A 16746-nucleotide genomic window follows, 5' to 3' on the forward strand; every position below is an offset into this window, starting at 1 on the left:
TTAAATCAAAATTTACTTCAACATAGTATTAGTTTATGGGTGTGCACACTTATGCAACCCGCTTATTGTACGTTTTTTATTTTTTATATTTTTTCCCATAATAAATTTCTTTTACAATTGAATTGTACATGTTAGGTCACATTAAAGTTGGGAAAAGTTTTGAAATGATTTATTGTGGTCTCATTTTTTAATATCACAAAAACCTGGCATTTTAACATGGGTGTGTACACTTATTATATCCACTGTATGCAATGCTTGACTAACAATAATTGTATATAAGATTATAAGTGATGTATAATGTTTACAACTTAAAATAAGGTAATATGGTTTGTTTTCATTTATACAAATATATGATTGTCTACGTCATAACAAGAAGTTATGTACTCACCATAATGTTCGATATATGTAGTCCATCTCGCCTCACATTCTTACCCGTGGGTTCGGAGCCGAATATCGGCTCCGACTCGGCCTATTTTACTAGCTCAAAAGTCTCTGATTGGCTGGGCTAACAGGGTATCCCATGGTACACTGCTCCATATCCCCAGATCTAGTTTGCTGCTAACATAATTACTCCATACATACCTCGCATCCATACAAACAAAAAACTATCCAAAGGGACTCTGCAGGAGACAACCTAACTTCCAAATCCTCCAGGCAGGGGGAAGGCGGGAGGGTAAGTAAGAATGTGAGGCGAGATGGACTACATACATCGAACGTTATGGTGAGTACATAACTTCTTGATGTTATGTAGTCCTGTCTCACCTACATTCTTACCCATGGGACAGCGTCCCTAGCACCTACATCCTGGGTGACTCATAGGAAAATACTCCTGAGAACTGTGGAGCCAAATGAAGATCTGCCCCTGGAAACCCCATCCAATTTGTAATGAGAAACAAAGGTGTGAGAAGCCCAAGTAGTTGCAGCACATATATCATCCATTGACGATCTAGCTTGATAGGCTGTGGCTGTGGAGACCGCTCTTGTGGAATACGCTTTTACTGGAAAAGGCAAATTTTTACCTGCTGTCTGATAGATGAAGGAGATACAGCTAGTTATCCATCTAGAGAGCATGACCTTGGATATCTGAGAACCAAACCGGTTTTCTGAAAAGGAGACAAAGAGTTGGTCAGATTTCCGGATATCTTTTGTCTGGTGTAGATAGAAGCGTAACTGTCTATGTACATCCAATTGGTGAAATCTGAATTCTGCCTTGTTAGAAAAGTTGGGGAAGAAAACTGGCAGCTCAACAGACTGATTCATATTAGACACAGAAACCACTTTGGGAAGAAATGATGGGTTTGGTCTAAGAGAGACCCTATCTTTATGAAAGATCAAACATGGGGGTTTGATGGAGAGGGCTTGAATTTCAGAGACTCGCCTCGCTGAAGTGACTGCTGTTAAAAATGCTGTTTTCCATGCTAAAAATTTTAGCTCACAGGTAGCTGCAGGCTCGAATGGTGGAAGAGTGAGGGCTTGAAGAACAAATTTGAGGTCTCAGGGCATGACAGGTTGGGATACTGGGGGACGAAGTAATAGAGTACCTTTAAAGAATGATTTACATAGTCTGTGTGCCATAAGGCTAGGTTCATTGGCTACGTGGAAGTTTGATATAGCCGCCAGCTGAACTTTGATGGTGGCTGATGCGGACCCTTGATAGAACAGCAGAGACAAAAACTCCAGAATCGAATCAATTGGAGCCGTGTAGGGATCAATGCCTCTAGAATGAGCCCAGATAGAGAACCTTTTCCATTTGCTAGAGCAGATTTTTCTAGTGGATGGTTTATGAGAGGACGATAATATATGGACCACTTCTGGTGAAAAACTGTGACGTCTAACGATGGAAGTGGAGTAGCCAGACTGTCAACCGGAGTGTCCTCAGAGAGGGGTGGAACTGTCCCGACATGTGCATCAGTAAACCTGGAAGAGGTTCCAGAATCCCAGGAGTATCCACAATGTAAGGCTGAAGGAAGGGGAACCATACCTGATGAGGCCAGTGTGGGGCAATCAGAATCATTCTGCTTCCCAAGGATTGTGCTTTCTGAATCACCCTTGAGAGAAGGGGAAATGGAGGGAAAGCATAAAGCAGACCGGAAGGCCACTTGTGAGCCAGAGCGTCCCTGGGTGATTCCCCCAGTCGGGGGGGGATTAGCGAGAAGTAGTTGCTGCATTTCGCATTGAGAGGGCTGGCAAAAAGGTCGCAGCAAGGCTGACCCCATCTGCTGAAGATTCGCTCTGCAACCAGGCGATTCAGGGACCACTCGTAGGGCATAAGAATCACCCTGCTTAGCTTGTCCGCTATTACATTGGTCTTCCCTGGAATGTGCATTGCCACCAGAAAACGTTGGGAAGCAATTGCCCAATGCCACACGTGCATGGCCTCTCTGCATAGTGGGTAAGATTGGGTTCCCCCTTGCTTGTTGAGATACCACACTACTGACATGTTGTCTGAGTGTACAGCAATAGTCCCTAGAGGAAGAACTTCTTGAAGTGCCTGCAACGCAAGAAGCACTGCTCTCATCTCCAGGACGTTTATGTGCAGATGTATCTCGTGCTCCTGCCACGTGCTTTGGACCGTCCTGCCGAGATAATGCCCTCCCCCATCTGGGAGGCGTCCGTGGTCACTGTGGCAACAGGGATGGGTGGAACAAAGGGCTTTCCCCTGTTCAAGTTGTTGATGCATAGCCACCAACGGAGGTCCTGCTTGCATCTGTCTGTCATTAAGATTGGATGGGATAGCAGAAGTCTTTGGAGAGACCACTGGACAAAGAGGAGCCACTGAAGAAGTCTCATGTGTAATCTCACTAGAGGAACCAACATGATAGTCACTGCCATGGTACCTAGGAGTTGTAGAATCAGTTTTGCCTTCGCATGTCTCAGGGGCATCAGTGTGAGTATTTGTTGTTGCAACCCTGTGATCCTCTCTTGTGTGACTGGCTCCCAGCCGGAAGCGTAGGTGACACCTGGATGCCCTGTCCATTTTGACATGGTAGTAAGCATCCTTGAGGTCGATGGAGCACATCCATACTTCCTCTCCCAACAATGGGAGAATCGATTGTAGAGTGACCATACAGAATTTGGACTTGTGTACGTAACTGTTCAGTTGACTGAGATCTAGCATGGGTCTCCGGTCCCCTGTTCTTTTCGGCACCAAAAAGAATCTTGAGTAAGTCCCTAATCCGATTTGGACTGAGGGGACTGGTTGGATGGCTCCTTTTTCTAGCAGCTGAGATACCTCTGAGGCTGCTTGATCCCTTTGACTGGGTGGAATGTCTGGGATTTTTCTTATTGGAGGGGGTACTGAAAAGAATGGAATGAGGTAACCTCCGGAAATTATCCTTAATACCCATCGGTCCTGAGTAATGTTTTTCCAAGCTTCCGGATACAAGGAAATTCGACCCCCGACTGGCTCCGGATAAGCACAGTTGGGCACACCCTCAGGAATGAGAGTATGGGGAGTTGCGGTCTTCGGAATTGCGGGGGGCCCCCTCTGCCTCTGGGGCGATGTCTTCCTGAATAACTCCTCCCCCCCCTGCCTCTGGAGGGGGGTTCACCTTGTGCAGCAGGAAAAAACCTTTGTGATTTCTTGAACCACATCCCCCCCCCCCCCGTTGGGCCTTGGGATAAGGCCTAGACAGAAGGGAAAAACGGACCCCTACAGCAGACAGGGTCTTTCCCTCTTGCTCGCACCTGGTCAGGGTGTCTTTCACTTTGGTCCCAAACAAGGAGGAACCATCAAATGGGGCATCAGTGAAGGAAGACTTTAAGGCCTCCGCAAAGTGACACAGGCGCAGCCAGGCTTGCCTTCTAAGGGCGACCCCTGAGCTGGCCGCCCTATTCGCTCCCTCAGCCGCATACGAAATGAGTCGCATGGACGAGTTTGCGATGGAGTTGAGGGTAGAAACCTGTGCGATAACTGTCTGAGCCACCGCCTCAGGTATGTTACCCGCAAGAGTATCTCCCAGTTCTTTGAGGAGATCTCTCTGGAGCCGAGTGAAATGAGACAAGTAATTCAGCGACCATAAAGTGAAGGTTGCTGAAGACAGGGTATGCTTCCCGTACCGGTCCATAGTCCTAGACTCTTTGTTAGGAGGATGGACCGAAGAGGAAGACTCTGCAACTTCCTTCTGGGTGGCTGCTGCCACCACCATGGCATCTACAGGGACTCCCTTTGACAGAAACTCTTTTCCCTGAGAGGCGGAGAGAAATTTGTTGGGAAGCCTGGGTACGGGCTCCACAGAATCAGGGTTTTCCCCACACCCTTCGACAAATAAGGTCAAGAAGTTCATCGAAGGGTGGAGACACCGAGGAAGCGGAGTGTTGAGCGCCAAAAGCCTTAAGGAATACTGACTCCTCCTCGGAAAGAGTTTTGGAAGGCCAGTCTCCTCTTTGTTTCAGTATCTCCAGGATATCGGAGAAGGAAACATCATCAGAGGAAGACTTGGGGGATCCTTCCGATTCCTCCAGGTCAGTATCGGAAGTGAGAGACTCGTCCTGGGAGTCTATGTGCTTCCTCTTGCACAATTTCTTTCTGGGAGGTTCCTCAGGCACAGACTCTGAGAGACCTTCAGAAAGTGGGGGACAGCTCGTGGGGGTGTTCTTAGGGCCTGGTACTCTACTGTCCAAGGATAGCAGAGTGTCAGAAGCTCTCACCAGAGTGGTAGGGGATGGAATGACCGACCCGGGTGATGTAGCTGATGATCTGGCCAGCACGCTCCGCATGGCCTCGAAGGCAGGTCCCCCCCCCCCCCCCGAGTCCGAGGACCGACCGACCTCCATGGCCACGACCGGGATCCCCCGAGCCGATGCACCGAGTGGGAGACTCGGAACCGAAAGATGTCCTAAAGTATCCCCTTCGGGCCCAACCGAGGAGACTCGAATCTCGAACCCTGTGGACGGAACTGACATGGTCGGAGCAGAGGTCGGCACCGATAAACCCAAGGTGGGTATCGGAGCCGGCGCAAGATCATCACTCGGAGCGGAGCATACCAGCTCGGATGACAAAGATGTGCTCGGAGGAGGAATCATCGAAACAGTCATAGGAACTGGCTCCGGAGCCGAAAACAACTTAACCAACACTAGCGACTGCAGGAGCCTCTGCACTACCCTATCAACATCCAAATCAGAAAGCCTGGAGGATTTGGAGGAGATGGATGGAGATTGGGATCTCTTATCTGGTGAACCATGCCTCACACTAGGCGACCGGCTCCGAATGGGTTCGAGAATAATCGGAGCGGACGCCGAATCACTTAACACAGATACCTCCTGCAGCCCTGAGGACAGCGGAGCAGAGGAAGCAGAGTCCAATATAGTACTTTTCGCCGGAGGCTCCGAAGATGCAGAAGGAGCCAGAGACCTTTTCTTGGACTTGGAGGCTTTAGATTTCGACTGGGAACTGGAAGCCAAATCTATAGCTTCCTCAAAAGATGGTTTAAGCAGTCCCTTTAAAATCAATTTGTTTTTCCTCTCTTGGAGCACCCTAGGACTGAACCCGTGGCAAAAGCTACACGACTCCTGTAAGTGGATGGCTCCAAGGCAGTAGACACACGGAGTGTCCATCTGTGATGGACATTTTATATCCGCATTCTGAACATTTTTTAAAACCAGAAGGCTTATGTTCCTTCTGATCCTTAGACATTATCTGCTAACTCTAGAGAACAGTTAACAAACTTTTCCAAAACGGGTGGGAAAGCCCACAAGTACACTAGCAAACAATACTACACAGACTCAGCGAACCCCTAAATAAATGATTAGCAACAAAAAAGACACCACTGCAAGAACCTCTAACTAAAACGGTTCTTTAGACAACACAGAGAACAAACACACGAAAAATCTCAAACTAAGGGAGGACTAGGTACTCTAAACGGGCCTAGCCCATGGGAACAGTTAGGGATACCACAAAACACCAAGAAAACACACAATCACAGCAACAGCAGCATGATATAGCTATTAAAATAGCTTTTGGGTATAAAGTAACCAATTTCTCAAGAGAAATAAGTCAAAATAAGGTACTTAGCCACAGCCAAGCGAGACCACGTCCGAGCTCTACAAGTGGCAAAAGAGATCTGGGGATATGGAGCAGTGTACCATTTGATACCCTCTTGGCCCAGCCAATCAGAGACTTTTGAGCTAGTAAAACAGGCCAGGTCGGAGCCGATATTCGGCTCCGAACCCACGGGTAAGAATGTAGGCGAGATTGGACTACATAACATCTGATAATTCAATAAGGATGTTTCTTGCTTGACCAAAAATGTTTCTTCCCTTTTTATGATACAAAACGATAAAAGGTACAAATACTGACTACTAATAAAGGAATCTAAAAGTTTACAAAGCAAGTTATCGCCTTTTAATTTTGGTAACTAGGCAATACAAAAATAGAACTTTTCAAGATTTGATTTTCACAGACTAAACCCATTACACTCACAAGATGTGCTCAGAATCACAGCATATGTATAAGAGACTAAAAAATCAAATCCAGGTCTATAGCCTCAGAGTACAATGTACACAGACATTCCCATAAAGTATGCAAGGGACTTCACATTTGTGATCCTGCTTAAGTTAAACACCTCACAATGATACAACCTACATAAGTAATACAGTCTTAACCATCTAATTTTTGAAGCAGCAATGGACATATGAGCATTTCAAATGATTTAAAAACTCATGTAAACATTAGGCTTTACAAAAAAAAACTTAAGAGACAAAAGGTTATCAGATCATATGGTTTCATGGAAAACCACACAAGGAAATTAACATTTTACTACCTTTAATAACTTTTGTCTTAAATTTAGAGTACTCCACAAAAATTAGTACCAGTTACTTACCCCGATCCACTTCCTCCTACAATAGCTACCTTCGTTCCTGCAGGCACTTCAAAAGACACACCGTTCAGCACTTTCTGTCCTTCAAGATACTCAAAATACACATCCTCAAAGGCAATGGTGGCAGTCTGTGGTGTTATTTTCAGAGGAGGGGCCATTGCTTTTTCCTGTGCAAAATAATCTTCATTATTAATGCATTACTAAACAAACAACGTACAAGTACATTTAGCATCCAAGTGAAATAATGCAGATGATGGCTATCCACATACCCACCCTCCCCCACACATAAACACATTAAACAAATTATGTAATGAAACTTCAGCAGTGTGTAAAATTCAACAGCAAAGTTGTGACAGTATAATCATCATAAGAATATATTAACATAGAAGGATCACTACAGGTATACATAAAATAAATGAGATAGGGGTGAAGACAGAAGTGAAGGCGTCTGGCCTGATCTTTTTTTTAGTAACTTAACATCCCATCAGGGATATTTATGTGCAGTCTTCAGTTGCAAACATTACAAGTAACCTTAATTATAAAACAGAATGCATTATAAATCTGACTCTGTTTTTGTCAGGTACCATGGAACAGGAAAGCAGAGAAAGAGTACCAAGAAATGTGTTTGGGGAAACCTTAAGGAGTCCCTTAAAGCCTAAAACAACCTCTGCAAAAGTGCAAAAAAAGGGAAAAAAAACTAACACTCTCAATTTTTACAAAACATTTTCATGTCTTTGACTACAAAAGAAAGGAAATAAACATAGCAACATGCTTTGGGTTAACAAATGCAATATAATAAAACACACCAGACTACTAACTAATGATGCTTTCTTATGCAAGGCTAATTACATACAAGGAACATCACATCCAAATCAGAAGCAGAATGAGGTACACCTAGGGAGGCAGCATGTTCTGCAATACTAATCCTGCCATCAACGTGAAGTCTTGCAAGTATACTCGCACAACTGTACTATGCTAAAACATAATCTTTGCCGCATGATTTCACAATGTGAATGAGAGTGCAACATGCCAAATATACCCATTTCCCAAGTAAAAGTAGGACTGTCTAATGACATGCCCTGCTCAGCCAAAGCAAATTCTGCTTTACCTATAAACTAGAAATCCAATTTGTAATACTCGGGTAACATGCAAATAAATGACCAAATAACAGCCTCACTAAAGGCTGCAGTGGTAGTTACTGACCTGGTACAGTGAGCCGTAATCTCACAAAAGTCAAGAGTTTTGTTGCATTTGTCAAAAAAACACTAGAACAGTGGGTCTCTGGTGAGTGGGTCTCTGGTGGGTGGACGACTCTGTTTTACTTCACAAAAGACATACAGTTAATCAGACTCTCACAGGACTTCGTTCTTGCATAACAGCTGACTATTCTGTGTAAATCTAGAGTGGGCAAAATTCTTTTCACACTTACTCTGTTTAAGAAAGACAACTTGATGGATTGGTACAAGTATATTTTAGATACTAATTCTGAGAAAAAGAGGAATCTACTCCAAAGCACACCCTGACTGTGAGGAACTCAGAGCATCTCATTACACATTAGGGTATTTAATTGAGAAAACATTCAGGGCGAGATAACTGCTTCTTAAAAGGGATTGTAGAAGTAAAAGGCTTAAAAGGAAGTAGACTCAAATGAAGGATCCTTGAAAAATTCTACACAGCAACAGAAGAAACCACAACAGGACGTATAAAAATACAGACAAGATGGCAGATAAATGGTTTCTCAGGGAAAAGTATGCCAAACAAGCATTAATCAAGATAGAAAGATACTGCAATGATGTGTGGGACTGAACTTTACAGTGGATCTATATATCGTTACATAAAAAAAACTTATAAAGCTATGATCTCCTGATGGCAGGCCTTTTAACTTATAAGACAGACAATACCTCTGGAAAAAAAAACTGCTGCATTTAGATTTTAATTCTGAGATTCTCAATGGTATCATATTGATAAACTTGTAGTTTGGATGCAGTACTCTGTCATCATGAAGGATTAACGTCTTGAACTGAGCAAGAGAAAGGATTATGTGAAGAGTCAACAAATGTCTCTAAAAACAGCTAAATCCAAGCTTTGTCTTAGCCAGCTTGATGTTAATACCATGAGACTTGCTCTTCCCTTGTTACATCCAACACCACCTTTACAATTACTGAAGAGGGAGGAATGCATTCAAAAGTCTCTGATTCCAACAGATTTAAACATTTAACAAAAGGTCACAAGTTATCTCAGCACCACATGGAAAGGGGACAAAATCATAGGTATTGGGATAATTCTGTTTTATTTTCATTTTAAAAGTTATGAACCCCATCTTAAAATTACAAAAGCAAGGTTTTTATCATTGCCACAGGGTAATATCTTCACTACTACAGTAATTGTATTGGCAAAGTTATTTCTTTCCACAATGTCACAGAAAAGAATGAAGGATAGAATCGTAAAGTGAGACATTAAGTTATTCAATGGCATGTATTTGTATCCCATTCATACAGTAGTAGGTCATGGCTGGCCAATCCATGCCCTGTGACTATGCCTTGTAAACAGAAACATCAGTTGTTTTCTTTTAACTGATCTCTCAATTTATCTCACCTGAGCAGACATTTATGAGGAGACAGCTGACAAAGGGAATTTTTTTAATGCACTTCTGCCACACTAATTAGACCTGCATTTGTGTGTGTGTGTGTGTAAGTAACCCACATATTTTGCACACTCCTGTTTCCATCAAAAATGAATGTAATCATGGGCAGATTTCTTCTAAAAAGATGGATAAAGTGTAGTATAATGACTAAGTTCTCTTCTTTTACTGAGACAGACTTATGTGGTCAACAGGAGGTACTCTTGAAAAATATTAATTAAAAATGCACTGATCTCAACCCTGCAATAACAGAAAGATACTTATCAATATAAATAGAGGATTACCAAAACCTTGTTTGAGGAGCTTATTGCAAATGGGACTGTGTTCAGAGAGGAAGCAAAGAAATGCACTAAAACTACAGAACAGTTTCCAGAATGTTACACAGCACATAAAAACCCATGCCTATAGGAGAATTGATCCAGTGACCTAGTACTCAACCCCAAGTTTCCACTGCCCAATGAACATGGATTGTTTATGCAGATACTGACATTTCTTCCTTTACAGTGAAGATTCCACATACAGAAGTTTCCTACTGTCTACACATCACTGAAGTATCCATCAGTGGAAGAGTTCCTTCTGCTATTTAAATAACACCTGGAGTTTAAACAGTTCTGTACCACTGAAAAGACACAGGTTTGGAATAAACAAACACAAGCGCTGTGAAGCCTCCTGTGAGGCCAGCACTGCAGAAATGTGTCGAATTTCACTGCTTACTCATGAAAATCTACAACAGAGGATGTAATGCTCAGCAATAAGTATCCAAGTCTCCACCTGGAACCAGAGGTCACAGCAGTGTTATACAACCCGTAGCAAGGGCTAAACAGATACTTTATCTGTTGGGTTTTCTTGCTAGGTAAGGTTATTCATTATTTGCAGACTGGTTTTAGTCTAACCTCAAACATTTGCACAGTCTGCAAATTCTGCACACACACAATTCTGTGGCACACAGTAAACTGAACTAGTCCAGGTATACATCCACAGCTGTAGGAGATACATTTAAATGTTGCTGACAGCACTCCTTTTTGTGATTTCAGACAGCAACAAAATAACAATAAAATGCCAAGCAAAAACAAACTGTGTATATGCTTACAACTGTACACAGTGACCAAATAAGTGGTACATAACTGACAAAACAGTATGTCATTCTAAAGCTTAAACTAGATTTTGTTGTCATATACAAAAACAGAAAGATGGGGGGTAGCGGATGTGAGTGACTAAATGCTAAAAGATTATGAATGTGTCCATCAGAGTGCAAAATGGTACAAGGAACAGAACTACATTAAACACCTCTAATCAAACAAAAGATAAGTGGTACATGTAGCTACTAAAAGTATACAATAAATTTTATAAAGCAAATCAGAAAATGTACTAACATCACACCACTTCTGAATCCACTGCTGATAGAGTGCATCATCTTTCAAGCAGATACTTTCCATCAAAGCCACCATCAACCGTTGAAAAAACAAATAGCCAACAAAAGCTGAAGTGTTTCTTCTATCAGGGTCTTACAACAGCATGCCAGGAGGGATACAAAGAGGAAGAGAGGTACATGTGAGGGAGCATCAGAATATGACACCTCTACACAGACTGCAATGCTGCCCTGTGTTGGAACATGTTTTAGGACCGCACTAAAAGAAGGTATAGATCACACACCAAAAAACTCCTCCTCCTAATCTGAGTAATCCCTCTTATGTACATATTTATTGTAATAGTCTGACATTACATCAGGCATTACTACCTGCAATGAAAGGTAAAACTAATAACTAAAATATATGTGAATTATGTCATTAGAAGAGCGGAAAAAAAAAAAAAAATATATATATATATATATATATATATATATATATATCTGTTACAAAAGTCAGCTCAACATTTTTGTCCCTGCATATAGTTTTCCATCCCACTTCAACAGCAACATTTTGCTGGCTATCAGGACTGAGATGCCATGAAATGGGGATAAAAATATAACATTGAGTGCATACTTACGCATCTTATTAAAATTCACAGAATTTTTTTTTACTGTAAATTGTTTTACAGAAACTTACACATATCTAGCATTTCAGTAAGCTTTTGTAGCTAAGAGTCTGGAAATATACCAGTTTTCCACTTGGGGTATATCTGATCATTGCTCACAAGGTCACAGAGACTAATGCCTAGAGAACACATGTGCACTACAGTCCTCATTAAATCAGAAGTAAAACATTTCTATTTTACTAGCCAAGTCAGCATTTCTATTAGTGAATGCTGTGTGAGGTGGGGACAAGGCATAGTGCTGGCAAATGAATCAGGACTGAGGTGTAGTGAAATACTTGGCGGTTGTTAAAAAGAAAAATCATCAATTTTCCAACACATTTTCAAAAAGAAAACAGAGTAATTATATTTTCTTCTTTATAATTTAGCACAGGTTTGCACATAAATCTCCAATAGCCTCAACACCTTATTTCAAAATTCACCCTCCCCAAAGTTTTCTCAAGAACCATGAATGAATTTTCTTTAAAATTGTATTACAGTCCCACAACTTGTAACACTATACGTCCTCATATCTATATGAACACAATATCCACACTGCATCTATTAAAACCAAACTCATCTAATGCGCCTTTAAACATTGTCATACTCCCTATACATCAGCTTTTCCAGCTGTATATTCTGATAATGTTCATGCTTATATTTCAAATTAAATTTTCACCAGAACACTTTTAACCTCCCACAAACTAATATAGCATGATCTAAACTCACATCTATACCACAAAGTGAACAAATGTTGTCAAATATCTGCCTGCATTTAATTTTTCTATTTCGCTGGTAATTTTTCCAGCTTTAAATGCCACAATAATTATAATTCTCACTTCACATCAAAATTTTTGAACTTGTCTTTCTCCTTATTACTTTTCTCCTATCCATATTCATTCTCTTTCCTTGTTTTCATTATTCTCAATTATTCTTTCGTACCACTCTTTCCATGTTGCTTGACTCTCCCCCCAGTTCCTAGCTTCAGTAGCCTTGCATTATTCACATTCTCTTGCATTACCTTATTCATACTTTTCCATTTCCACTTAAATTCCCTTAGCATACATGCTCACATTTTGTCCAAAACTCTTACCAAATCTTTTTTTTTTCTTTTTTACCAGCTTTCTATAATACCCAATAAAAATCAAATATGACAAACTATTGTGTTAATTAACAAAAATCCTCTTAATTTCTTGTAAAGTAATAATCCCCATTTTAATTGGGTTCAACCAAGAGCCCCAAATTCATTCAAACACTATGTCTAAGAGTATTTTTTTCTTCTCTAGGGGAAATGTATACATCTTACAAATACCCATACTTAATTAAACAAGACTGAACATATTAAATTCATTTTTTCTTATGAATCATCCTATAAGCTTCCAGTATATTCTATTTCCTTTACTTCTTTGAACACTTCATTCCATTGTTCTTGGACTACCTCAAACTTCCCAAATCTAACTAATAAAATACCATCCTCCTGTCTACCAAACTATACCCTCATCTTAACATCTCCGTATCCTTTACGTAATCAGTTTTAACCCTTCTTTTCAGACTCCATTCCAACTCTATAATCACTTCCAGCATCCATACTATTAATCTTTATCACTATAACCAAATCTTCAGCATACATAGTAAATACAGGCAACTTAAAGTTTCCATTTCTACCTGTACTAAGTATTCCTCCAAATTTAACTTTTTTGTTGTTGTCATTTTATTTCTTTGTTAATTCAGGTAGGGAGCTGATCCACATGGACTATTTTCAGGCTTCGACAGAGAATGTTTAATAACTATTTTCATAAACAGTAGCTCAGCTGTAGGGCAAAACAATGTCAAATATACAAAGCTAAGTGTTATCAGTGCAGCATACATGCACTTAAAAAGTGACTCACTAAAACAATAAGGCGAGAGACAGGGAAAGCAGCATTTCCAAGAAGAGGGAGATGAAAAAGTTTAAGAATGTGAGTTGCAGTAGATGGTACAGAAAAAGGGTAAGGGTTGTAGATATGTTTTATCATGTGATGCATTGTATGCAATAGCATTTATATGCAGTGCCGTCGAACAGGTACTTTTCAAGTTTTTGCCTAAATTTGAAATAGGATTCAGTGCTGGGATTCATCACAAATACTTGGCCAAAAGGCAATCTTGTTTAAAGAAATGTTGTGTAAAATCATACCATAACCATAGATGTCCTTCTCTTCCATGTTGCAGAATTCTGCATATGGGTTTACTCCTCTAGTCTCGCATGCATACGGCCAGTATTCAAAGGCCTTCAGTCCCTCCTAGGTGCATGGGATGTCTGATGTGGCTGAGAAAATGTGAGCCATAAAGATGATGTTGGCACGCATCAGCCCTCAGAACTGAAGGCCCCAGTCGGAGCCAGTCCTAGTAAGGGCAATGCCAATTCATTGCCATCCAGATAGGGAAGTTATTAGCTGACATGAGGTGAAGGTGGGTGGGAAGGAATACTGCAACATGAATGAGAAGGACATCTATGATTATACGTCCTTCTATTTCCGTGTTGCAGTATTCTGCATATGGATGAGTGCCAAAGCTTACTGAGATTGGGGTGGTGGTCTAGAGGCAGACTCCAGGAATCCATGAAGGATAGCCCTGGCGAAGCCTGCCCTGGATTTGGAGATGTGGTCAAATTTATAGTCTTTGCTGAAGGTGTGAACAGAAGATCAAGCAGCAGCCTCCAGGATAGTAGGGGTATCCAGACCCTAAAAGAAGGCACCTGAAGAGGCCATGGCTATTGTGGAATGTGCTTTAACTGTACCATGCAGAGACTTACCATAGAATTGGTAGGAGAAGGTGATGGACTTTTAGAGCCAAGTAGAAATAGTCTGTTTGGACACTGCCTTCCCCAAGGCTCTAGGATGGAAGGAGATGAAGAGCTGGTCAGCCTGTCTGACAGACTTGATGTTGTGCAGGTAGAATCTGATTTGTCTGTGCACATCCAGGGAATGTAGCACGCTCTCATTGTCCCCTCGGGGTTAGGGAAAAAGACAAGTGGATGGCCTGCTTAAGGGACAGGTCATTCACTACCTTGGGCATGAAGGATGAGTTTGTCCTGAGGGTAACCCTGCACTTGTGGAAAATGAAGAAAGAAGGAATAGTCCTAAGGGGTTGGAGTTCTCATACTCTTCTGGTTGAAGTCAGGGCCACTAACAGAACCGTTTTCCAAGTGCAATACTTTAGGGAAGCTTTGTCTACTGGCTCAAAGGGTGGGAGCGTAAGCTTCTCAAGAACATAGTTAAGGTCCAAAGGCAGGGGAGAGGGTCTCCTGGGGGTCTGAGGTGAAGTATCCCTTTAAGGAAAAGCTTGGAAGGAAGTCTGGATGCTAATGGGGGATCCAGAGGCAGGCATGCAGGAATAACAGATAAATGAGATGTGATGGATGTGTAAGCCAATCCAGACTGTAATAGGTCACACAGATAAGACACAGCACTGGAGGGGGTTTGCTAAGAAGTGGGTCCAGCTGTCTTTTATGACATCAAATAGTGAAACTGTTACACTTTTCAAAGTATGATTTTCTTGTATTTGGTTTCCTAGCCTCCTGCAGGACATTTAACACATCCTCGTTGTAAATATATCTGAAGGGGATCAGAATCCTATCAGCCACAGGGTTAGGTGTAGAAGCTGCCACTGTGGGTGAATTAGTGACACCTTTTGCTGTGTGAGAAGGTCCACTCGGGGGGGGGGGGGTAACTTGTGGTGATTGCCCTTAGACAAATGCAGGAGTAAGGAGAACCAGTGCTGTCTGGGCCAGTAGGGTGTCACCAACACAATTTCTGGATTGTCCTGTTGTATTTTCAGCGGGATCTTCTGAATGAGTGGAAAGGGGGGGAATGCATATAGATATTCCAGGAAATTGAGAAGGCATCTGTTGCAAGTGCCTGATGTTCTGCTGTCCTGGTGCAAAAGCCAGGAAGTTGCCTGTTGATGGTGGAGGCAAACAGGTTTATTTGAGGTATACTCCACCTGTGGACCAGATCCAGGAAAACATCTCTGTGAAGCATCCATTCCTGGTTGGTTGTGCTAGTTCTTCTCAAATAATCTGCCTGAGAGTTGTGGAGAGAGGAAATTTAGGTCACCTGCAGCGTGATTCCCTGTGAGGTGGCAAATTCCCAAACCAAGAGGGCTAGTCTGCAGAGCAGGTAAGAATTGATCCCTCCCTGTTTGTTGATATACCACAATACAGTGGTGTTGTCTACGTATATCTGAAGTGGTCCCTGCTGTAGGAAAGGAAGGAATGCCTGGAGGGCTAAGAAGATTGCCCTCATCTCTCTAGCATTGATGTGTTGTAGTTTGTGGGGATTTGGCCACAGGCCCTGCACCCTTCATTGGCCGAGGATGGCTCCCCCTCCCCAACCCAGGTTTGAGGCAGGGTAAAAGGGGCACAATGTGCTCCAGAGGGTGGTGGTGTTGCTTCCAGACTGACTGAAGGTACCACTGTAACTTCCCCATGTACAGTCTTGCTACAAGAAGCATGGGTATAGTAGCTGCCACATAGCCCTGATAGTTGGAGGTACTGCTTTGCAGTCAACTCTGTGAAGGACCAGAAGGAGGTGCTCTGTCAAAGAGTTCACATTGGGTGGGGGTACGTATGCCTCCTTGGATCCTGCACCAGAGGAACACACGGTCTTGGGTTGGTTGTAGATGACATTTTGGGAAGTTTATCTGGAATCCCAGTGATTGAAAGAGGGCCACCACAAAGTGGATGTGCCTTTGGAGGATTTCTTGGCTGGCACCCTGGATCAACATATCATCTAGATAAGGGAATATATGTATTCCCTTTGTCCTGCAGTAAGCAACCACTGATGCCAAGCATTTTGTGAAAACTCTGGGTGCAGTGGAGAGTCCAAAGTGCAAGGCAGAGAATTGCAAGTGAGAGGAACTCACCAAGAATCTCAGGTATTTCCTGTAAGTGTGCTTTATTGGGATGTGGAGGTAAGCATCTTTTATATTTAATGTTGCCATGAATCCTTGTGGAATCAGGAGGGTGAAAAGGGCTGTCAGGGTAAGCATTTTGAAGGTAGGGACCTTTAGGAAATGGTTGAGGTTTGAGAGGTCTAAAATAGGTCTTCCAGGGTCAGTCCTTCCTGGGGATCAGGAACAGCCTTGAGTAGAATCCTCTTAATTTGGCAGCTGTGGTGACTGTCTCTATGGTGCCCTGAGCTAGCAGGGTCTGTGCTACTGGTTGCAAGAGGTGCAGTTGCTGTGAAGGTGGTCATGGGCGGGGAGATCTAGGACACGTACTGTTTTGCAGTATGGACA

The 16746-nt window shown here is 42.4% G+C and overlaps 1 protein-coding gene across 2 annotated transcripts in view; it reads right to left on the bottom strand.

Moving 5' to 3' along the window:
* Positions 1-16746, bottom strand: part of ABCB7 (ATP binding cassette subfamily B member 7) — a 1517597-nt gene that overhangs the window by 567705 nt on the left and 933146 nt on the right. For both annotated transcript variants that reach the window (XM_044057689.1, XM_044057687.1), the window contains one exon: positions 6822-6985. In XM_044057689.1, the coding sequence (XP_043913624.1) occupies positions 6822-6985 (164 nt within the window). The remainder of the gene's footprint in view (positions 1-6821; positions 6986-16746) is intronic.

Source organism: Protopterus annectens, chromosome 15.part0, assembly GCF_019279795.1.
Source record: "Protopterus annectens isolate FY-2018-M chromosome 15.part0, PAN1.0, whole genome shotgun sequence".
Taxonomy (NCBI): domain Eukaryota; kingdom Metazoa; phylum Chordata; order Ceratodontiformes; family Protopteridae; genus Protopterus; species Protopterus annectens.